At 37.1% G+C, this 25308-nt stretch overlaps 1 protein-coding gene across 8 annotated transcripts in view; it reads right to left on the bottom strand.

Moving 5' to 3' along the window:
• The window catches only part of Ufd4 (ubiquitin fusion-degradation 4-like), a 729475-nt gene that overhangs the window by 16327 nt on the left and 687840 nt on the right, over positions 1 to 25308 (bottom strand). For all 8 annotated transcript variants that reach the window (XM_090376711.1, XM_090376719.1, XM_090376714.1 and 5 more), the window contains 2 exons: positions 10191 to 10284; positions 7850 to 8000 (listed from right to left, as the gene is read on the bottom strand). In XM_090376711.1, coding sequence (XP_090232837.1) covers positions 7850 to 8000; positions 10191 to 10284 — 245 coding nt within the window. The remainder of the gene's footprint in view (positions 1 to 7849; positions 8001 to 10190; positions 10285 to 25308) is intronic.

Below are 25308 nucleotides of genomic sequence, written 5' to 3'. Positions count from 1 at the left end.
TTTATTACTTGATTCAATTTTTGGAACTGAATTCCAGAGAACTTCAACCATCGTATGACTTAATACCTTCATCTGTGACCTTGGAGCAGAAGAACTTTATAAATCCAACACCGAGGTTTAGCCTTTTCTGAATTTGCAAACCTTAACATTGCAGGGAGCTGCTGGTAGCAAAATGCATAACTGCAGAAAGGTTATACAGTGTTTTGACAGCAAACACTGATTATTGTTAGTGGCAACTATGGAAATCATACAACTCACCTTGAAGCTGCTTGAGGATCCTGAACCCTTATGCCTGCTTCAGAGTGCTCCAATAATTTACCAATAGTGACCATAAAGCAGCATGATCTGTATACATTTACTTTGTACTGTATACAGGGTGTCTCAAAAATATTGGTACAAATGTTTAGAGGAGGTAGGTAACATCTAAAGGAATGTGAATCGCATAGGAACCCATAACCGAAAACGTCACGGGAAAGTAGTAGCAGAGGTACAAGAAGCAGAAATGACACAAGACAGTAATTAGTGGCAAACATTTATTTGACACAATATTCAATGGAGTACGAGATGGATGCATAAATGTTACATGATGTTACAACAGATGCTTGAAGGTTCCACCATGAGATGCGATGCATGCGTGACACTGATGCAGCATGGATTGGCGGACTCGGTCGAACACACCTGGAGTTTCTTTGACAGTAGCAGCTGTGCAGACGAGTCTCGCCATGAGATCTATTTCCTTCTCCACAGGCGATTCATACACGATAGATTTGAGGGCCTCCCACGGCCAATCCATCGACGCCTGTTCAAATGGTCATGAACACACCTTCCATAATGGGCAGGTGCCCCGTCATGTTGAAACCAAATGTTGCATCTCACATTTGCTGGAACATCATCAAGTAACCCTGGTGGAACCTGTTCAAGAAAGATCCGATATTTAGCGGAGTCCAAGAAAGATCCGATATTTAGCGGAGTTCAAGCAGGATGGTAACAGGTATGGGCCGACTAAGCAGTCACCGACCATACCTGCCCACACATTTATTGCGAAGCGATGTTGTGCCGCATGGGGCACACACCGTGTGGGCCCTCTTGCTGCTAATTCATACACTAGGTGCAGGTCTGCCAGCTCACAGTTCGTATATCGATGCATGCTCTTTGTGCGGCGACTACTGCTTGAATGAGTAAACCAGAAATTTTCCCTCTCACAAACTGTTGAACAGCGCTGTGTACTGACTTACGGTGACGTTTCCGGTTATGGATTCCTATGCAATTCACATTCCTTTAGATGTTACCTACCTCCCCTAAACGTTTGTACCAATATTTTTGAGACACCCTGTATAAATACAGATAATGGCCATGCCTTTGATGGGCATTCTGCCAAAAAAAAAAAAGAAAAGAAAAAAGGTGTAAACTATATTATCACTATGGGATATTTTGCTGTAGCTTCCCAATATGATTTTTACCACTGCTAATATATAAGGGGTGGAAAAAAATAATGGAAACACCCGAGATGAAAGTAGTAGTTTTTGTAATGGCTGTATGATGTATTTATGAAAATGTAGTGATTTTTTTTTTTTTTTTTTTTTACTTTCTTGCAGGTAGTACTGTGAAGGAAAGATGATAAAAGCTAATGTTCATTTAGAGATGATAAAAAAAAAAAAAGTACACAAAGAAAATGATCAACCCATTTGAATTCTAAAGAAGTCAAATTGTTGGTGCACGTTGCAGGGGCATCGGTGACTAAAACTGCTGATTTTTTTAATATATCCAGAGCAACTGTATTGTAAGTGATGTCTACATTCATCATGTATGGAAAAACAAAATTCTAGGAGAAACTGTGGCATAAAATCAAAGCTGATTGAGAGACCAGTGGACAGTGAAAAGGACTGTAGCCCAAAATTATAAAACTACTGCCTCAAAAATAACTGCGGAACTTAATGTGTCCCAGTAACCCAGTTTTTAGCAAAACTGGTTTGGCAGAACTCCATAAGGTTGAAATTTATGGAGAGTTTATACTGCCAAGCCACTCATCATTACTGATGGTAATTCTAGAAAGTGGATGCAGTAGTGAAAGGAGCACAAAAACGAACACTTGATTGTGAAAAAAACATATTTTCATACAAATCACATCAGTCACACTTTAGTCAATACTAGGGAGAATTACTTTTGCCAAATGCCAAAGGAAGTGCATCATCCCCACTGTCTTGTGCCAACCATCAGGAGGATCAGCAATGGTTTGGGCAGCAATATCTTGGTATTCTTTAGGTCCTATCATCAACCCCAAACAGGCAATTACTGCCAATGATTACTTGATATTCTGAGTGTTCAGGTTCATCTCATGATGCAAACATTGTTTCCCACTAATGTGTCAAATTGATAATGCTCCTATACCCACACAGCCAGATGTGTCTAACCTTGGCTTGAAGTTAGCATGGCCTGCAATCACCAGACTTAAACATTATTGAGTCGCTGTAGGCATACAGATTTCACCTTCATCACTCAAGGAGCTTGAAATGTTCCTACATGAAGAATGGTCTAATATCCCTCTTAAGACAACTCAATATTTATTTGAATTTATTCCACATAGAATACAAGCTGTTTTAAAAGAAAAGGGTGGCCTAACACCATATCTGTAATTCTTATTACAGGTGTTTCCATTATTTTTCCCACCTCCGCAATCAGTTGCTGACAGTTGATTTTTATGTGTAGATTTTGAAAACAATTTTTAATTTCACATCATGTCTGTATATGTATACATATACAGATTTGTATTTACCCGCGATATATAGATCTTACTAATTCAAGGAAGTAGATATGACATTTATGTGTTGTACTATCTGCAAATAATAATATATGCGCATGCTCATAGATGGCAGTAATGTTGGGGAGGATTAACATGAGCAATATTGTCTGCCCCCCATCTCTCTTTCAGTAATGGAAGGACAGTTGTGTTTTAAGGATTTAATGGTGTATAAGCTACTTGGCTATAATGTGCCTACTCATTTATCATAGAAAATTATTATATCTCTTAATATCGCTTTATCTCAGCAAAATCTGATTCACAATTGATGAAATACTCCAACTCACTTTAGGAAGTTGAAAAATTCAGTAATATTGAATCTTCACCAATAAGATGCTGTATTGTCATCGTTCTTGGAGGTTAACTATGGATTGCAGAGTCAAAGTTCTGTCTTGTTGGTGACAGGTGCAGTGAGTACAAATACAGTTTATCCGTGTATTGACTGCATGCTCTTTGTTTCTTCTGTGTTTTTCTTAGCAATGTATTGTTAAAATGTTTAAATAAAAGCAAAGGAAGTATCTGACCTGTCCTGATAATTTTTGATGTGTGACTATGTATATAAAGTGCTTAGCATCATAATACACAGCCATTTCTGAATAAACAGAAAATTTTTAAGGTGGCATCGTTTTAGGTTATATCTCATATTGTGAATACCTTCACAACGAGTTGCCATGATATTGCACTACTTCGAATAAGTAACGCTTCACCTAAGGAGAAGACTAGTGTTACTTATTCTCAGATAGGTACCACCACCCAGACAGCACTGTTTCAGGGCTATTTGGCCCTTCGTCAGTGAGTGGGTAGGTACCCAAGTGATGCAATGATGGCAAAAACAGTTATGAAGTATAACTCCACAATATGAGAGATGCCTGATGGTGTATGATGTATTTAGACTAAGGCGCATTTAGGGCTAGAGCCTCAAGCTGCGAACAAATTTAGACTATGTATATAAAGTGCTTAGCATCATAATACACAGCCATTTCTGAATAAACAGAAAACCTTAAAAATTTTCTGTTTATTCAGAAATGGCTGTGTATTATGATGCTAAGCACTTTATATACATAGTCTAAATTTGTTCGCAGCTTGAGGCTCTAGCCCTAAATGCGCCTTAGTCTAAATACATCATACACCATCAGGCATCTCTCATATTGTGGAGTTATACTTCATAACTGTTTTTGCCATCATTGCATCACTTGGGTACCTACCCACTCACTGACGAAGGGCCAAATAGCCCTGAAACAGTGCTGTCTGGGTGGTGGTACCTATCTGAGAATAAGTAACACTAGTCTTCTCCTTAGGTGAAGCGTTACTTATTCGAAGTAGTGCAATATCATGGCAACTCGTTGTGAAGGTATTCACAATATGAGATATAACCTAAAACGATGCCACCTTAAAAATTTTCTGTTTATTCAGAAATGGCTGTGTATTATGATGCTAAGCACTTTATATACATAGTCTAAATTTGTTCGCAGCTTGAGGCTCTAGCCCTAAATGCGCCTTAGTCTAAATACATCATACACCATCAGGCATCTCTCATATTGTGGAGTTATACTTCATAACTGTTTTTGCCATCATTGCATCACTTGGGTACCTATCCACTCACTGACGAAGGGCCAAATAGCCCTGAAACAGTGCTGTCTGGGTGGTGGTACCTATCTGAGAATAAGTAACACTAGTCTTCTCCTTAGGTGAAGCGTTACTTATTCGAAGTAGTGCAATATCATGGCAACTCGTTGTGAAGGTATTCACAATATGAGATATAACCTAAAACGATGCCACCTTAAAAATTTTCTGTTTATTCAGAAATGGCTGTGTATTATGATGCTAAGCACTTTATATACATAGTCTAAATTTGTTCGCAGCTTGAGGCTCTAGCCCTAAATGCGCCTTAGTCTAAATACATCATACACCATCAGGCATCTCTCATATTGTGGAGTTATACTTCATAACTGTTTTTGCCATCATTGCATCACTTGGGTACCTACCCACTCACTGACGAAGGGCCAAATAGCCCTGAAACAGTGCTGTCTGGGTGGTGGTACCTATCTGAGAATAAGTAACACTAGTCTTCTCCTTAGGTGAAGCGTTACTTATTCGAAGTAGTGCAATATCATGGCAACTCGTTGTGAAGGTATTCACAATATGAGATATAACCTAAAACGATGCCACCTTAAAAATTTTCTGTTTATTCAGAAATGGCTGTGTATTATGATGCTAAGCACTTTATATACATAGTCTAAATTTGTTCGCAGCTTGAGGCTCTAGCCCTAAATGCGCCTTTTTGATGTGTGTTATTTGGTTTTTTTAGGAGCATTAGCAACTAAGGCCATATTGCTCCAGGATATGCGGTGGTCATTCCCTGACCTTTCCGCATTCTCCGTATTTGGTGGTGACGGGCTCGAACTCCGGTCTAATCAAGAAGCGTGTGCTACGCACTGCTGCTCCTTCCCACCTGGCTACAGAAGCGCCTCTGTGTGTGTGTGTGTGTGTGTATAGTTTACAACAAAACTCAGAGTAAGAAAATCTACAGTATTACTAAACATGCTTATTCTTTGTACTTTGGTTGCAAGATTGGTGATCAGGACAAAACTGAGAATCCCATATGTGTTGTATTATCTGCACCAAAAATCTGAGGATATGGCTAACTGGGAAAATTAAAAATATGCCTTTTGCTGTTTTTGTGGTGTGGCAAGAACCACACAACCATACTGATGATTGTTATTTCTGCACGACAAAAATATCAGAGGTAGGTGTGTGTGTGTGTGTGTGTGTGTGTGTGTGTGTGTGTGTGTGTGTGTGTGTGTGTGTGTGTGTGTGTGTGTGTGTGTGAATACTTTGTGACACAATGTATCTACTGGGCGATGTAAATGGTATAAAGGGTGTGGGAATCAGAAAGTTTCAAACAGGCTAAGAGTAGAAAACTTGCTTCTTGCCGTAATGGTAGCGGAGCATTCTGGTTTCTTGCCAAAGCTATTGGCCACAACTTTTGCCCATCTCTGCTCCCACCTCTGTCAAAACCAGATAGTTCTGTTGTCACTTCAGCCAAGGATAAAGCTGACCTGTTAGCATCCCATTTTTCTTCCAACTCATGTATTAATGATATTGGTAAAACACCTCCCACCATTCCCAACACACTCCATTCAATGCCTCCTGTGGTCTTCTGTCAAAAGGATGTCAGAAGGATTTTGACGAATCTTGATGCTAAGAAAGCTCCAGGTTGTGATGGTATTTCTCCACTTGTTCTCAAAACCTGTGCTCCTGAACTTCTTCTGTTCTTTGCCGCCTTTTTTCACTTTTTTATTCCAAAGGTGTTTTTCCTTCTGCTTGGAAATTTGCTCATATCCAGCCAATTCCTAAAAAGGGTTACAATTTCCTCCCATCCAATTACTTCTACTCTTTCTAAAGTAATGAGAAATCAATTAACCACCAACGCTTAAACTACCTAGAAACCTTCTGTCTGATCAACGATCGCCAGTATGGATTCCGTGAGTGTTGATCCACTGGTGATATTCTGGCTTATGTTACCCATTTATGGACAAATTCAATGGAGAAGTTCGGTGAAACACAAGCAATTGCCCTTGACATCTCAAAGGCTTTTGATTGTATTTGGCATAAAGGTCTTCTAAACAAGCTTCCATCCTATGGTTTGCCAACTGTTTTCTGTATTTGGTTATCCCGTTTTCTCTCTGATCACTCACTGAGGGTGATGGTAGATGGCTCTCTGTCTTCTAACTTCTGCACTAATGCCGGTGTCCCCCAAGGTTCAGTTCTTTCCCCTACTCTTTTCCTCTTATATATTAATGACCTTCTTCCATTAACTGGAAATCCTTTCCATAGTTTTACCAATGATAGCACATTGCATTCCACTTTGCATTTTGAGAAACCCTGCCCTGCTCAATCAGCTTCAACTTCTCGAATATCAGCTACCAATTCCTTTAATGCTGATCTCCAGTAATTCTCCAGTGGGGCAAAGACAACTTAGTTGATTTCAGTCCTTCTAAAACTCAGTCTTGTCTTATATCTCGCAAAAAGGATTCTTCTGCTCCTATGCTTATTTTTGGTGACACTCTGATTTGTAGGCAAGTTGATATCTCCTTTGGTGATTACCCTGACTTCTAATCTCTTTGGCACAATCACATTACAAATATTGCTTCCTCTGCATCTAAAAAACTTGGTTTTCTCTTTTGCTCTCGGCGTTACTTTTCTTCCAAACAGCTGTTTACTCTGTACAAATCGCAAATCCGCCCTACCATGGAATATTGTTCTCACATCTGGGGTGGTGCCCCAAAAACTCTCAGGCTTCTAGATTCTATTCAGAAGAGGACAGTTAGATTTATTAATGACTCATCTCTAACATAGTCTCTCCACTTGCTGTCTCATAGATGTACTGTTTCTGCTGCATGCCTTTTATATAGATACTTCCATGGGCACTGTTCTTCTGAATTGGCTTCTATAATTCCTGCTCTCTTTCAAAACAGTCCAAACACATGCCGCCACCAGCCAACATCCATTTACTGTCCAACTTCAAACTCACAGAACCAACTTTTCACGTTCCTCGTTTATTCATTGAACTGCCTGGAACAACCTTTCTTCATATGTATTTCCTGAAAATTACAGTCTACAGAGGTTCAAGTCTAATGTCAACAAATATCTTCTCAACCTCCAACCCAAGCATGGTACTGAGTACTATAGGTTCTGTTACCTCTCGTGTTTGGGGTTTTCCAAAAAAAAAAAAAAAAAAAGTTGTAGGAAGACAAAATCAACACCTAAGGATAAATGAATAAAATAAGCGTTTTTAACTATTATTTAAGTCTCATGAATAATAATTAATGAACAGAATTACAAATGCTGCTATATTAACTTTTTACACTTTTAATATCTCAAAAATTGAAGATCCCAAGCAAAAGGTGTGCACTTTTCCCAGAGTGGATCTTATTCATTTTAATTTTCATTCCATTTTAAAATAAATTAGATATGCAGCATTTTATGTCACTAGAAGCACTGAATAAAATTTTTTGCCTCAGTATGGGAGAGTTAAAATTAAACACTTACCTGTCCTTTGTATAACCTAATTTTGGTTCTGTGTAAGCTAATATATCATCCCTTGTCCAGGTTGGACTTTGATCACCACAAAGCATTAACCGCACTTCTTCTGGACTGAAAGCACCCAATTTTTCCATGGGAAACACACGATTAAATCCCTCTATAATAGGAAAACCAAATAACATATAGAGAGCTATAAAATCTATATATTTTTCAGTTTCAAGAGCTATTCTAGTAGTAATATTCTGTGGTATTCATATACTTAATCTGACGACTGAAGACAAAAATAGATATCAAAAATTTGTTTATTGTCATCAGGCATTTACATATCTGCCAGCTGGGCAGGACACGTAGCTCGAAAGCATGATTACAGATGGACTAAGAAAATAACAGAATGGTATCTAAGAGGAGCTAGAAGAAAACTTGGAAGACAATGACAGAGATGGACAGATGAAATTCATGAGTTTGTTAGTAAATGGATGGCTATTGCACAAAACAGAAGGAACTGGAAAATTGCTGGAGAGGCCTTCATCCTGCAGTGGATTGAAAATGGATGACGATGATATTAAATGTATCTTTTGTTGTTGTTGTTATGTTGTTATTTGGTTTTTAGGAGCATTAGCAACTAAGGCCATATTGCTCCGGGATATGCGGTGGTCATTCCCTGAATGACCTTTCCGCATCCTCCGTATTTGGTGGTGACGGGCTCGAACCCCGGTCTAATCAAGAAGCGTGTGCTACGCACTGCTGCTCCTTCCCACCTGGCTACGGAGGCGCCGGTGTATCTTTTGTACTTACACTAAAAGTTTGGAATCGCTTTTCATTTTTCTTAATGTTCAAAGCTTTTATTAAAATAGCAACAACTGATTTACTTACCAATTTTTATTAAAATATTTTCTATTTTGTATAAAAATAAAAAAACTGAAATAATATAAGAAATTTCTAGAATATTCAACAATACTTCAGAAAGGTAGAGAACATTCCGAATGTGGTAGAACATTGTAGCTGATTCTAAAATGGTTTGCAATAATATAAATTGAGCTGTAATTCAAAATTGAACACCTGTCATCAGAGAGAGTGTTGAGTGTTAGTTAGTTTTGTGGTAGGCATGGCAAGAAATAAGGAACTGAGTGTTGAAAAAAAGAAGTGCTATTATAACTTTGTATAAAGAAAGTTATTCCAAAAGAAGTATTGGCAAAAAACTAGGTGTTTCATTTAAAGGAGTAAAAACTACTATTCAACAATTCAAGGAAACTGACAGTTTAAAGGACAAACCATGATCAGGATGACCACAAGTAACAACAGAAGCATAAGATAAGACCATAATGCTATTTTCAAAACCCTTTTTAAAACCAGAAAATTGAAAGAAACAGTTGGCTTGGGCTAGCTAAGAGCCATCAACAATTCAACAACTGAAAAGAGGAAAAATGTATGGTGGATGAATGAATCCAAAGTTGAAATTTTTGGATCCAAGTGTAGAGGTTGTGTGTGATGATGAATGGAAGAAAAAAATGGTGCTACATTGTTTGGTACCTACAGTTAAGCACAGTGGTGGTTGCATTATATTATGGGTTTTTTGGTTTTTTTTTTAGTTGGTGGACATTGTCAGAATTGAAGGAATTTTAAGAAAAGAATGCTATAAAAAAACATTCTTGAGCATAATGTAATATTCTCTGAACTTCAACTTTGTGGAAGAAATTTTATATTATAACAAGACAATGACCTGAAGAACAGCTCTAAGCTGTGCAGTGACTTTCTAACAACTAAACAACAGGAGGAGGGTATTGCAAATTATGGTGTGGATGGCCTTACAGATCACTTGGAATAATGTTAGTCAAGACACTATTATAAAATTAATCACCAGAATGTTACGACTGTAAGGCAGTGATAAAATCTGGTGGGGATATTTTTGATGAAATATCAGTATAGTTGTTAATATTGATCATTTCAATATTTGTTTGCTGAAAAATTTCCAATGTTTAATAGAAAATTTTAAAATGTAGGGTGTTGTTTTTATATTAAACCTTACATTGTCAAAAAATTAACAAAAACTGTTGTCAAATGCAGTGATTCCAAACTTTTAGGTGGGAGTGTATAACTCCCACAAGTCACTCTGATACTCTTCCATTTTTTTTGCTCTGTCCCTACATTATAGCAATCTCACATTGTGTGGATGAGGTGGGAAGTAATTTTGCTTAGGAATGCTGAAAGCATTTCACTCTATCTACATTGATCTGTTTTCAATATCAATCACATAAGGTGAAATTTTTTTATTAATTATTATCATTTTAACTCTGAAAAATGCAAATAGTAAGATGATAATACTGATTGAAATAAAAAGGAACCATACCTCTAAATACTTCCATTTGCTTTCTAATTCCAGTATGCAGACAAAAGTCAGTCATTAATTCTATATATTCTTCTACATTGTCAAGAGTCACTTCCTAATATATCATGAAAATAAAATATTTAAATATTAAATCTATACAAATAAGAAAAAAAATTATATATTTTAGATATTTTAAACTAATAATTTCAGTAATATATTCAAGAATTAACAAAATGGTAGCTGAATTTAATTATACTCATATGTATAAAAAAATGAATACAAAACTTGCTTTATTCTGCCTTGTTCTTTATTTCATACGAAAATTGGTGCTAGCAAGTTTAATATACAGGGATTTTCAAAAGTGATGGTCAATAATTTAAAGATGAACTGTACAGACTACAATAAGCAAAAAAAGTCTAGTAAACATGGGTCCTTTAGTGAATTGTTTTCAAGATATTGTACATTTCTAGTTGGAATCTACCACTGACAAGGTGAACTGTACAGAGTTGGGATCCACCGCTGACTTGTTTGTTTAGGCTAGGTTATACTCATTCTTTCCATTTCCCCTCTCTCAATGCTCTGAGACATAGCAGGCATACTAGTACTTGTCAAAGGATAGTCAACATGGAAAGAGGTTACAGCAATGAAGAGTATGCAGACATGCATTTCATGTATGGTAAAGTCAATGGCAGTGCACTCAAGGCTGCACATTTGTACCAAGAAGCATTTCAATACCGAAGGCAGCCCAACAGGCACACATTCATCAGGGTACATCAATGCCTTAGAGAACATGGGCGCTTCACGCATGGAGTACAAGCAAGTAGGCCCAGAAACATAACACCTGATGTTGAGGAAAAGCGTTAGAGGGAACATCCTGTAACATGTAACATCTGTAAAATTCTGTGGTGTCGAAACCAAAAATTAAAAATGTATTATCTTATGTTTAATAAAACCACCCTTAGCAAAGGATTCACAGCTTTTTGCTAAACCAGTGCTCCCAGTCAGTGGCAGATGTTAACAGAAAATGTGCATTATCTCAAAAACCGTTCAATTGTGGCCTGATGTTCACTAGGACTTTTTTGCTTATTTTAGTTTGTACTTTTCACCATTGAATTATTGACAATCATTTTTGAAACACCCTGTATATATTTCACCATGAATGAAGACTAAATCAGATGTGGATGAATATAATATTGATTATGCAAGGCAAAATTCTTTGTCCATAGCTGATGATAAAAAAAGAAAAAAAAAAAAAAAAAATAGAAAAAAAAAAGTGATTATTTAAAAAGGGAAACTCTTAGCTCATCTGGGTTCCCCATTATTGTAATTATTTGCTATCTGATACTTAAGTATACCTCTTAGATTGCCTTATTGAAAAATAAGGATTTTTTTTCCCCTCTATGCAACTCACATTATAGTGATTTCTAGAATGAGGCTCTGATCAGAATTAGCACTATCCTTAGTAAATTAATATTTACACTGCCCTCCAAAAAGTACCTGGACACTCCTGTTTACAGTGCATTGAACCTGCCCAGATAAAACAAGCGACTTAGAGCAGTATATAAGGAAGGCACAAGAGCCAGATAGCTAGCTTGTCCTTGTCATGGATGTAAAGCAGAACTCACTGATTTCAAGAGGGGGGGGGGGGAGCTTGGTGATTCAAGAAATTGCTAAGATTCCACACTATCCAAAGTTGATTGTTAGTGATAGCACAAATGAAAGAAAAACGCTACCCAGTACTAATGCCATCCAGTTATGCACAAGACCACAGAAGCTTACCAGAGGGCATTCAAAAGGCAAAAAATCTCATTAGCCATATTTGCAAAATACCATCAAGCACCAACCCATCAACAGAGATTAAAATCTGTAAAATAACACACTATTTATGGAGCTGGTCTGAACCCATGGCACAAATGGTCCATACCACAACTGTTGGTCCACAGAGTAGTGTGGGTATGGAGGATGCTTGGAGAATGTCTTCTGCTAGGGTACATTGTAATAACAGTAACACCATAATCTCCAAATTATGGAGATAATTTGGAGATTATGGTTTGGAAATGTTTCTCATAGTATGGCCTAGGAACTTTGGTGGTTATGCAGAGAACCATGAACACCGACCTTAATATTTTTGGACCTTAATAATTCTTACATTGTGGCAGTTTTCTGGTATTTGTTTCAACAAAAGAGTTCCTCAGGGTTCAGTGTTGGGTCCATTGTTGTTTTCTGTATTTATAAATGATATTGATGATGGTATATCAAGCTTAATGTCCAAGTTTGCAGATGATACAAAGGTTGGCAGGGTTGTTAAGGACACTACTGATGCTATGCTGCTGCAACAGGATCTGGATAGGTTGAGCAGATGGGCTGAGAGGTGGCAAATGAAGTTTAACATTGACAAATGTAAAGTACTACATATGGGAAACAGTAACCCCAGATCAACGTATCAACTCTGTGGTACTACGCTGACAGTGGTAGAGAATGAAAAGGACCTGGGGGTAATTGTGCAGGCAGATATGAAGTTCTCTGAGCAGTGCAGACGAGCTGCAAGAGTAGCTCATGGTGTCTTGTCAATGATATACAGGAATTTTTCTAGCAGGGATAGGGATGTGATTATTCCCTTGTATAAGGCATTGGTCAGGCCACACCTTGAGTACTGTATACAGGTCTGGAGGCCTCATTTCAAGAAGGATGTAGAGCTGCTGGAACGAGTACAGAGAAGGGCAACAAGATTTGTGAATGGAACAAAGGGTTGCTCTTACGAAGAAAGGCTTAAGTTTTGCAAATTACAGAGTCTGGAGACTAGGCATCGGCGAGGTGATCTGATAGAGGTGTATAAGGCTTTGAATGGCTTGAGCATGCTCAATGCCGATGGGATTCTTCCTCTTGCTCAGAATAATCACCTGAGAGGGCATAAATTCAAATTGAGGAAGGACGGATGTCGGATAGATGTGCGGAAATTTGCCTTTAGCCAGTGGGCAGTTGGTTTGTGGAATAGACTTCCATCACTCGTTGTTGAAGTTGATAGCCTAAAGAAATTTAAGGCTCGGCTGGACAGGTATTTCGAATGAACGGAGGGGTGAAATGGGAGTAGTGGTTGTGTTTTTTTTTTTTTTTTTTTTTTGGCTGATGCTGAATAAGCTTGCTTTCTTGCATCATATGCCTGTACTAATGCTAAAATAATGTCCCATACCATATCATTATATCATTGATGCTGTTTGATGACGGTTCATGGACATGAATATACAAAATTTGTAATGGCTGACAGAGTCCCGATTTGAATCCTATGGAACACCTCTAGGGTGAACCGGAATGCTAGGTGAGGGCCAGACCAATGCATCCCCACATCAGTAACTAAAACAGCCCTTGTTTTGCGGGGGAGAAATGGAGGACTATACCTGCTCCAGTCTACTGTTCATATGGAGAGTCTACCCAGCAGGGTGGAATTTACAGAGGGAATGAAAGGCTATTGAAGTGTGGCAGTGAAGACAAAAATGCAAGAATTGCATACCGTTACCAAAATGAGAAATTTATCTCTTTCAATATCAGTTGTGTGAATTTTGAATCAGCCTGCAGAATGTGTTCGTAAGCATGGAAAAGTTAACCCATCAAAATGAAATCTGCACTATCCTAAGCCAAACATCGCCAACTAAATTGTGTACTAATTTGTCTCTAAATACATTTCAAAATAGTCTTCACTAAATATACTGAAGCTGCCATTCCAAATTTATACAAATGTTTCTTTTGTATAAACAGATATTCTTTCACCTTTTTTGTAAATGCTTTGGATGAATTGTAAATTACAATGCAGATGGATAGAGGAGTAAAAAATATGGGAATCAAATGACTAATAAATCTGCATATCAAATAAAACAAACTACTAACTATTACTTAAAGAAAGAAAAGCAAAAATAATAACCAAACTCCACTAAAAATAAAACAAAACATAAACAAAAGCATAAAAAAAAAAGAAATTAAGTAGATAATTCCTCAAATTTGTAAAATTCAAATAAACACTTGTATAGTAAATGTATTAGAGATGGTGTTACATTAGTGGAAAAAATTATGCCAAAATTGATATATTCAAAGGCTAAAAAGGCTATGAAAAAAAATGCATAATGTGCTGTTGTCTCAAAAACTAAATGCACATTGGATAAAGCCTAGAAATCAAGATCTCCTAACAAATATGAAATTGGGCATACCAAATAACCAGTTTATAAATTGATGACAATTGGGCCAAAACACAAAAACCTACTGCTATTCCTCATACAGCCATTTTATTTCAAGTTCATGAATTTAAGGTTATATGTAATGCTTGATTTATTTTTTGTTTTTTTTTTTCTTTTTTTAATGGAGTTTGTTTATTATTTATGCATTTCTTTAAGTAATGGAGTCAGTTAAATTTAAATAAATCCCAAATGAATTTACTATGCTCAATGCTGATACAGATCAAGAGCATATCTTGCCTCTCTAACATGCTAGTATAGAATCCAGTAAATCCAAAAATGTTCTGCTACTGTACAAGTGCCCAACCCATATTATTATTATTATTAGCCATATGGTGCAAGGAAGCCTGAGGCTTATGCTGCAACAGCAAAAAAAAAAAAAAATTCCCGAGTTACTCTGAGAGAGACAGAAGTAAAAAGGAATCATCAAGAAAGAGAAGAATGATGATATCCAGCTCAGGACCCTAGGTGTGCCAAGCCCATACTCACCAGATGTGAGCCCCCGAGGAAATATAAGTTCCTGTCAATATCTGGAAAGTGTAAAATACTCAATGATTTACTGATTTCTTTATATTTTGGTTTATTGGCCAACTCTACAATTTGTCTGCACAGTTGTTATTATATCATAGAATTGAAATTTGGGGAGAACAATGTGTACAGAAAGGACAGACAAGGCAGGAAGGGAGGAGGGGTTATGATGTTAGTTAAGAAACAAACAAAATCTAAGGAAGTGCATCCAGTTGATATGGGTGGATAGTGCAAGACTGAGTCAGTTTGGTGTAACATAAGCACTGGGAAAGGGAAAACGAGAGTTGAGAGTAGGAGTTGTTATAGGCCTAATGACTCTGATGAATACAATGAACAATTGTACAGAAAAATAGAGTGAGCAAGTAAGTCAGAATGTCTTGTAATGGGGGATTTAAACTTTCCAGATATTGACTGGAACTTGTGGATTGGTCATTCGCACGCTAGCAAGTTTTCTGGATTTATTGGAGGATTGTTTTCTACAGCAACATGTTCGAGGGGCAACAACCAGAGTGAATAATACTCTTGATCTGATTATTAAAAGTGATTATTCATGCATTAAGAATTTGCAGATAAGGAACCACTAGGTGACATTGATCACAGTGTCCTGATGTGGAATTTACTTAATGTTTAAAACAGCAAATTCTAAATGGGTAGCGTTCAAGGAATTAATCTTGGAAGCTACTAGGCTTTCCATATCAACTAAGAAATACTGTTCAAGATTTAGACCTAAATGGATGTCAGATGAACTAATGAGGCTCGTGGCAGAGAAGAAAAATGTGTGGGATGCATATAAATTATCAGGTGACAGAAGCCTATGGCAGATATAAGCTAGTCTGTAAACAAGTCACAAAGGAGGTTTGGCAAGCAAAGACTGATTATGGGAAATCCTTGGCAAAGGATGCAAAGAAAAACAACAAAGACTTCTTTATTTATGTAAACTCTAGAAGGAATGTGATTGATCAGATTGATCCACTTGATACTGATGGTTCGACTGTTGATGATTCTGCTCAGACAGCTGAGAAACTGAATGAGTATTTTGCATCTACATTCACACATGAGGAATTATGTAAAGAAGGGGAGGACAGAAGTTAAGTAAACTCTAACAGGGAGCTAAATGATTATGTAATAACGGAGAGCAAAGTTGAGGAGAAAGTGTTGAGTTAAACATAAAAAAGGCACCTGTGATGGATGGAACAAGGCAACTCCAGACACTATCCAGTTATAAAGAAGAAGGCAGCGAGGGAAGTTAGCAAACCCTCAGCCATAATTATGAGAGCACCTTAATTTCAGGGAAGGTCCCCATGGACTGGAGATGTGCAAATGTATCTCCAATTCACAAAGGGTCACAAATATTTATACACCTGTTAGTTTAACTTCTGTTCCAGGGAAAATAATGGAGTCACTGGTTAAAGAGGACCCTAGATATGTAATCTAGGGTCCTATATCAAGTATATGATATCAAAAAATAATTTTGATATCATATACTTGGATTTCAGGAAAGTTTTTATACTGTTGCACATGGAAGGCTGCTTTAAAATTGGAGCAGTATGGCATTAAGGGCAAGTCACTGCAATAGATAAAGGAATGGTTGAGTGGGAGACAGCAGAGAGTGGTAATAAATGTACACTGCTCTACATAAACTAATGTTATTAGTTGAGTCCCCCCCCCAGGGTTTGGTGCTGGGCCCATTGTTGTTTTGTGTATTTATCAATGATATTGATGACGGTATATCAGGCTTAACGTCCAAGTTTGCAGATGATACAAAGGTTGGCAGGATTGTTAATGACAGTACAACAGTATGCTACTGCAACAGGTTCTAGAAAAGTTAGGCAGATGGACAGAGAAGTAGCAATTAAAATTTAAAATTGACAAATACAAAGTACTGCATATGGGTTGCAGTAAATGTACACTCCACTCAATGCCTTCTGTGGTCTTCCATCAAAAGGCTGTCAGAAGGATTTCGACTAATCTGATGCTAAGAAAACTCCATGTCCTGATGGTATTTTTTCACTTGTTCTCTAAACCTGTGCTTGCTCCCATTTTGTGCTGTCTTTTTTCACTTTCTTATTCCAAAGGTGTTTTCTCTTCTGCTTGGAAATTTGCTCATATCCAGCCAGTTCTTAAAAAGTGTGGCAAATCTCTTCCATCCAATTATCGTCCCATTGCGATTACTTATACTCTTTCCAAAGTAATGGAGAAATCAATTAACTGCCAACTCTTAAACTATCTGGAAATCTTTCATCTGATCAACGATCACCAGTATGTATTCCGTCAGTGTCGTTCCACTGGTAATATTTTGGCTTATGTTACCCATCTATGGACAAATTCAATGGAAAAGTTTGGTGAAACTCAAGCCGTTGCTCTTGACATTTCAAAAGCTTTTGATCATGTTTGGCATAAAGGTCTTCTAAGTAAGCTTTCATCCTATGATTTGCCAACTGTTTTTTGTAATTGGGTATCCAGTTTTCTCTCTGACTGCTCACTGCAGGTGATGGTAGATGGTTCTCTGTGTTCTAAATTCTAAACTAATGCTGGTGTTTCTCAAGGTTCAGTTCTTTCTCCCATTCTTTCCCTCTTGTATATTAATGACCTTTTTCCATTGACCAGAAATCCTATCCACAGTATTGCCGATGATATCACATTTCATTCCACCTTCCAGTTTCAGAAACCTTGCCCTGCTCAAACAGCTTCAACTTCTCGAAAATCTGCTACCAATTTCTTAAATGCTGATCGCCAGGTAATTTTCCAGTAGGGCAAAGACAACTTAATTTCAATCCTTCTAAAACTCTGTCCTGTCTTATATCTTGCAAAAAAGGATTCTTCTGCTTCTATGCTTATCTTTGATGATGCTTCGATTTCAAGGCAAGATCTTGGGTATCATCCCGATTTCTAATCTCTTTTGGCATAAAGCACATTACAAATATTGCTTCCTCTGCATCTAAAAAACTGGGTTTTTCTCTTTCACTCTCAGCATTATTTTCTTCCAAACAACAGTTGTTGACTCTGTAGAAATTGCAAATCCACCCTACCACTGAATATTTTTCCCACATCTGAGGCAGTGCCCCCCAAAACTCTGTCAGTTGTCTAGATTCCATTTAAAAGAGGACATTTAGGTTAATTAATGTCTCATCACTAACAGAGTCTCTCCACTCTCAAACTTTCTGTTACATGCCTTTTCTATAAATACTTGTATGATCACTGTTCTTCTGAATTAGCTTCTATAATTCCACTCTCTTTCAAAGCAGTCCGAACACGTGCCACAACCAGTCAACATCCTTTTACTGTCCAAGTTCAAACTCACAGAACCAACTTTTCTTCTTCCTCATTTATTCATTCAACTTCTGTTTTCTGGAACAACCTTCCTTCATACGTATTTCCTGAAAATTACAATCTATAAAAGTTCAAGTCTAATGTCAACAAGTGTCTTCTTTCATCTTTTCAATATTCAACCCATGCACAGTATTAAGTATTATAGGTTCTATGAAAAAAAAAAAAAAAAAAAGTACTTATACGTAACAATGATCCTTGAGATTGAAAAAAAAAATTAGTATGTAAAACATATTTATTTAACATGATATACTATAAGATGTGGTTTCTTTCTTTGGCAATTATTTATTTTTTATTTTACTTTGTTTATTATTAGTTATATTTTGTGGTTTACAATAATATGTTTGTTTGTTATTTGGTTTTTAGGAGCATTAGCAACTAAGGCCATATTGCTCCGGGATATGCGGTGGTCATTCCCTGACCTTTCTGCATCCTCCGTATTTGGTGGTGATGGGCTCGAACCCCAGTCTAATCAAGAAGTGTGTGTTACGTACTGCTGCTCCTTCCCACCTGGCTACGGAGGCATCTTACAATAATGTACCTATGTAAATCTAAGCAGACGCCAGTACAGAATTTTTAGTGCAAACCCCTGGGGGTTCACAAACCACCGGTTGGGAACTGCTGGTTTAGACAATGTTTTTTCTAATTTTAACTTTGAGCAATTCATTGGTTCCCACTTACAAGTGGTCAAATTGATGCATTTTAATTATTACTCAGGAGATTAGGTATACTAAGATTATGATGTCTTTAGCTAAGAATGCAAAGAACAACAGTAGAGAATTCTTTGCTTAAATATTAGTACAGTAGAACATCTGTTATCCAGAAGTCAGTTATCCGAAACATCAGTTATCCAGAATAATTTGAAAGGCTGATCTTTCTTCTTTTTTTTATTAACAGTAGTATAGTAAGCTCCGGTTATAGTGATCAATCATGTTTGCAAATTGAATTTTGATTATAATAAGTGAAAGATCAAATTTACTACCCATTTATAACAGATTGTACAAACAAAAAGCCCAATAAACCAAAAACTGCAAATTGTTTTTACTGTTTTATGGCTGTGACCTTCAGAAATGTGCTTTAGAAAAATATCACAGAGATTTCTGAGTTTTCTCGGAAACCATGAGTCAATTTCAGATTTGTTTAGCTCCAGATTCAGTAAGAATAATATTGGCCCGAAACTGTGATTTATTATTTTTCTCATTTTTGTACGGTAAAATGTGAACAAAAAGAAAACATGTAGTTTTAACACTGCAACAAAAAACGGAAATTATTAATAGAATTAGAAAAGGTGAACATTTAGGAAATCTCTCCAAAGAGTTTAATGTGGGGAGTTCAACAATTTATGACATCAAGAAAAATTCCAATGCTATAACAGAATTTGTGTTGATTATGGATAGTGAAGGAGGATCTAGAAGGAAAAAAATGTCGAAACCCGAAAATGCTGCCTTAGAGAGTGCACTCAATTTATTTTTTTGTTTTCGTTATAGTGAGTTTAGGTGAATCAGCGTCTGGCCTAATGTGTGAAAAAGCATTGGATTTTAATGAAAATTAATAGATAATGAAGATTTTAAGGCAAGCACAGGTTGGCTGAAAAACTTTAAACCGAGTCACGATATATATGAACTAGACATTCAAAGTGAGAAACTTTCTGCAGACGAATTGGCAGTAGTGTCCTTTGAAAAGTAAGTTTGCTTCAGTTATAGCAAATTATGAGAAAGAAAATGTTTATAATGTTGATGAGAAGGGCTTATTATGGAAAGCATCATTGAGAAAAACTCTAGCCACTAAAAGAGAAATGCCTACACCAAGTTTTAAGATGAGAAAAGAGTGAGTTACAATTGCTATGTGTGCAAATGCTACTGGGATGGTGCACTATGGTCATAGATGCTGATGCGCCAAATAAATCCCCATCCAACCAACCAGCCAGCCAGCTATTGGGATGCACAGATTGTCTGTGTGTGTGTTATTGGTAAGTCAAAAAAACAGAGAACATTTAAAAATATTTCTAATTTTCCTATTTTGTAAAAAAAATCATAAAAATGCCTGGATGGATGTTTCTGTTTTCCGAGATTAGTTATAATTTTTTTTTATTTCATTAATCTTATTTATTTAATCATAAGGTAAGATTAAATTTATTTACTCTTACCTTATGATTAAATTTATTTAATCTTACCAGAAAATTTGGCTATCTGGAAGAGGTTTTACATCAATTATTCCGGATAACTGATGCTCTACTGTAAATGGAAAGGAATGAAGCAAGTTGCTTCATTCCTTTCCATGTGCTATAAAAGTGAACAAGGTGCTGCCAGAATCTATTCACTTTTATTCAAGGAAACAGCAAAAGAGGTTAGCTATTATAATGAGAGCATCCTTGAATTCAGGTAAAATCCTCAGAGACTAAAGCACAAACAATTGGTAGAAATAAACAGTTATCACTGCGGTGATAACATACCATTACCAAAAGTAGCAGCAATGGTATGTGCTCATTTGCTAAATATAATTAGCACATTTTATACAAATCGTTTACTATGCAATTATTGTAAAGATATATAAACAAAGCAGAAAACAGAGGTGCGATGTGTCATCAATATACTGCAAGTTCAGTGAATTTGAATGTGGATAACCACAGAACAGGACTTAGCATAGAATGGATTTTGGAGCTTCTTTACTTTCTGAAACTTCCATCTCAAACATCATACAGTGGATAGTAATTTCAGCTTGTCAATACATGTACAGAGCACTGCACTGCACTGATTGGGGTTCTGCACAGAAGTTGTAACTCACAAACCTTTTGAGTTAATACACAGTAATGGATGCAATGGCATCATGCCCAGGGAACCATTCTTTGGAGGAATGGAAAAGGATTATTAAATAAATCTTCATTGCCAAAGATGTATATATTAACAGAGAAGTACATATATGAAGGCAGAGTTTCTTCTGCAGTTGGAAAAATGGCCAGGGGATTGACATAATAGATAAATTGACTGGCAAGGAGGATTTAAGTGGCTGACACTGAAATATTCAGTATCTTCCATGTCAGGAGTTAATAGGATTAGTATAGAGTTAGTTATGAAAATAGAAACAATATATACCCTTCAATGTAGACAATGTTGTTGTTGTTATTTGGTTTTTAGGAGTATTAGCAACTAAGGCCATATTGCTCCGGGGATATGCAGTGGTCATTCCCTGACCTTTCTGCATCCTCTGTATTTGGTGGTCACAGGCTCGAACCCTGATCCAATCAGGAAGCATGTGCTATGCACTGCTGCTCCTGCCCACCTGGCTACGGAGGCACCCCCTTTAGACAATATGTGCAATTAAACAATATATACCCTTCAATGTACCCTTTAGTTAAAATATTTAGAATTTGACTGAATTTGTAGTATAGTGCTACCTCTATTAAAGCATAAGAATAGCTTTGTGTTCTTTGATTTTCTGGCAATACTTCTTATTGGTAGCAAATTTATAAAGTTTAGCTAACCAAACCACACCAAGTGAGTGTGCAACCTAGAGTATTTGCCCAGGGAGAAATCTTATCAGCCATGTGCAGCCTGGTGGCTAGGGAAGGAGTCACCCAAAAGTTACGGAGTGGGATCCAAGTGAACACTATCCCACATATCAGGAGCTGAAATACATCTTATGAGCATATTTAGTGGCAGTGAGTCTTCTTTCAAAGGCTGAGCATACCATGTTTATGAGCTCTCCACCCGAGCAGCCAGTATTCTGAAGCATTCAAGGGTTTGAGTGTTGTGGGGGCCTTGATCTTTCTGCTGCATGCGGACAACTGTTGTGATGTACCTCCTTGTAGTGCTAATATTCCTGACATAGAGGAGGTGCTGTTTAGTTTTTCCATCACATTTTCAGGCAAAGAGCATCTAGATGATTATGAAAGGTCAACTTGGGGTCAAAAACAACTCCAAGATCAGTGCAAGTGAACACATTAGGGATCCAAGTGGCACCTTACAGTAACAGAATCACAGATGATGCTGGTTTGAGGGAGGTCATTTGGGCTGATGTGGTAGGGCTGAGTCATAGCCCAAATTGGCATAAATATGCTGAAAAGTCATTTAGTTTGTCAGACAAACTAGCTGTGATAAAATTTATGTCATCAGTAGAGCTAATGTGTAATTAGCTTGATACCATCCGAATAACAAATTATATCTTCTCTCCCATGAACCACAGGGTCTTGTGAAACACCCGTGCTAACATGGCAGAGAGTTCAAAAATGTCTTTCCTTGGGACAGGAGGCTGTTTTGACTAGCAAAATAGGCCTATGATCAGAATTGAAGCATGTTTCTGGTTTCATAATCCAGTAGTGTGGGCTGCAAAGAAAGAATGAGGTCAAGGCAGTAAGGTCAACCTTTAATGGATGAAGTGCCTAGAGAAGCATTTTCTATAGGTTCAAGAGATAGGGTGATAGACTGAAGTCTCCAACAATAATTGCTCAGCAAAGGTGTGCATATTATTAATTATCCAAAGTGCAATTTCCTGGATAATGGCCTAATCTAGGACTGGCAGAATGTACAGAGTAGTTATTTCAAGTAAACTATGGTTATTTTGTACCAAGGTATTTATAGAGCCTCAAAATGCTGAGACTGGCTTGATGAATGTTTTAGGGAAAGAACATTGTCCTTGAAGAATGTGGTCCCACCACCTCCCATCCTAGATTCATATGAGGTGAAGAGGGTGTTGAACCCAGCAGCAGCATGAGCAGCCACAATAGATTCTTCAGCAGGATTAAGTTGCTTCTGTCTCTCAACCCCCCCCCCCCCACAAGGCAGCAAGAGTAAATCTGGTCTAAGGTTTACTCTTGCTGTTTCCAATTTGTTTCATATGCTACTTGCATTTTGATAGAGAATCCTCAGTGTGTCGGTGAACCGAAGGTTCATTAATGTTCAGAATCGGAATGAACAATGGTCTTGGTTTTTTAGGGTGGGCAGAGGTCTGACACAAGATGAGCACAGGGACAGTTAAGACTTCTTCATTAAGCTGTGCTTACATGTATAGATGATGTTTCCCCCACTAACTGAAGTTGCAATAGAAAATCAAGAGCTGAGAGCAAAATCCAAGCATATTAATTAGTCATCTGGCTGAGCTGGTTTGGTTTGGGATACCTGGAGGAGTAAGGGATTACTGTAAGGGAATGTTATGATCAAAGTAACAAGGTCATAAGGAAGGCTGTTGGAGTAGACAGAACTGGTCACGAGTACAGTCCAGTTTAAATGATGAGTAATTTGGCATCTTGGTTCTAAGTTGCAGCACTGACAGAGAAATTCAGTTCCTTTTTGACTACCTTACTAATACCAGAAAAAAAGCCTTGAGCGCAGGATATATTCATAATGAAATAATATTATTATACTAACCAGCAAACTGTTTAAAAATAAATAACTGCAATCTGAGAATTGCATAAGTTCTAAAAACTGTATACAAGAACTAAAATAAAATATGCAAAACCAATAAAACTTTGAGAAGCTTTCAAGGCTTGTGTCAACTCAAAACAAGAAACATGACAATAGATAAGTAAAAAAAAAAAAGAACACTGGGAAATGGGAGGGAGTGGTGGGATGTGAAAGGCAAGGAGGACATTACTCACTAGACCCTGTAAATCCATTGTGTGAAACAGTGGGAATTAGCGATTTGATTAGGCTGCCATCTCTCATCACACTGTAAAATCCATAATGGGATACATGGAAATAGGAAACATACCCACCATATAACATAGTCTTTTTTATTTTGAGTTGATAAAGAGGCACAATACCTAGAAAGCTTCTCATAAGGTTATATATTAGTTTTTTGTATTTTATTTCCATTCAGTGTATACAGTTTTTATCGCTTTTATTTATACAACCACTATGATTAATGATGGAACCTGCTGCAGCTACACGGAAGGCTTCCATCCACGAGATGGTGGGAGTCGTGAACACAGTTGAACACCTCAACATTGGAATGTGGATTATAATTAAGATGTCATTCCAAAAGTGCTTTGCAATGCCTGAGCTACTAATATTGTCCCCCCCTCATAGCTCCTCATACTCTGAGATAAAATCACAAAGGCTATGTTTAGTTTTCCCAATGTAACACATTCTACACTCTGAGCACATAATACAATAAACCACGTTGCCATAATGCAATATAGGAATCGTTTGCTTAACTTTTTAAAGCATCAAATGCAATTTTCTGCCAGGGAGTTGCACATAACCATTACAGTACTGGTGCGATATCCTGGCAAGCCATTCTGACATGCCTAGATAGTGGGAGGTTACAGGCTGTAGCAAATGTGTCCATCATCCTGACATGCCTAGATAGTGGGAGGGTACAGGCTGTAGCAAATGTGTCCATCATCCCGACCAGAATAGGAAACAGACCCACCATATAACATAGTGTTTCTTATTTTCAGTTGGCAAAGAGGCACAATACCTTGAAAGCTTCTCATAAGGTTATATATTAGTTTTTTGTATTTTATTTTCATTCAGTGTATACAGTTTTTATCACTTTTATTTATACAACTCTCAGTTATTTATTTTTAAAAAATTTGCTGGTTGGTACAATATTATTTCATTACTGTGTTAATTTTTAATAAAATAAAAATTAAGTTGTGTGTGTGTGTGTGAGATAGACTAGGGCTGCTGTAGTACAATCACTTATGTCTTTTAATGGGACAGTAGCATTTTCAGTAGATGATCACACATTGGTAGGCTCACCATAAAATATCTGAAATAGAGTTACTGCAACAATTCAATACTAATTCGCTGATAGCATTATGTGCCACGACTGCCAAAGGAAAGTGATTTTGCAAAAACAAGGATAGTGGATTATCTACCATATTGATTTCAGAAGTAGCAACTGTTGAAGTTCAAAATGTGAGTGCATTTATTTTTAATTTTTGTCATCAGTTTTTAGTGAAGGCTGGCTGTCTGTCACCCTGCAACAGATTACATGTGGTCTAACCTACTTGCTAGGTGCTGAACCACTGATTGGGGATATTGGTATTAACCACATAGTGCAAGGCAGCCACAGGCTTTTGCTGGACAGACAAAAAAAAAAAAAAAAAAGATAAGAAA

This window comes from Mastigoproctus giganteus, chromosome 6, assembly GCF_048544385.1.
Source record: "Mastigoproctus giganteus isolate SK-2022 chromosome 6, ASM4854438v1, whole genome shotgun sequence".
Taxonomy (NCBI): domain Eukaryota; kingdom Metazoa; phylum Arthropoda; class Arachnida; order Uropygi; family Thelyphonidae; genus Mastigoproctus; species Mastigoproctus giganteus.
This window is presented reverse-complemented; position numbering and strand designations above follow the sequence as displayed.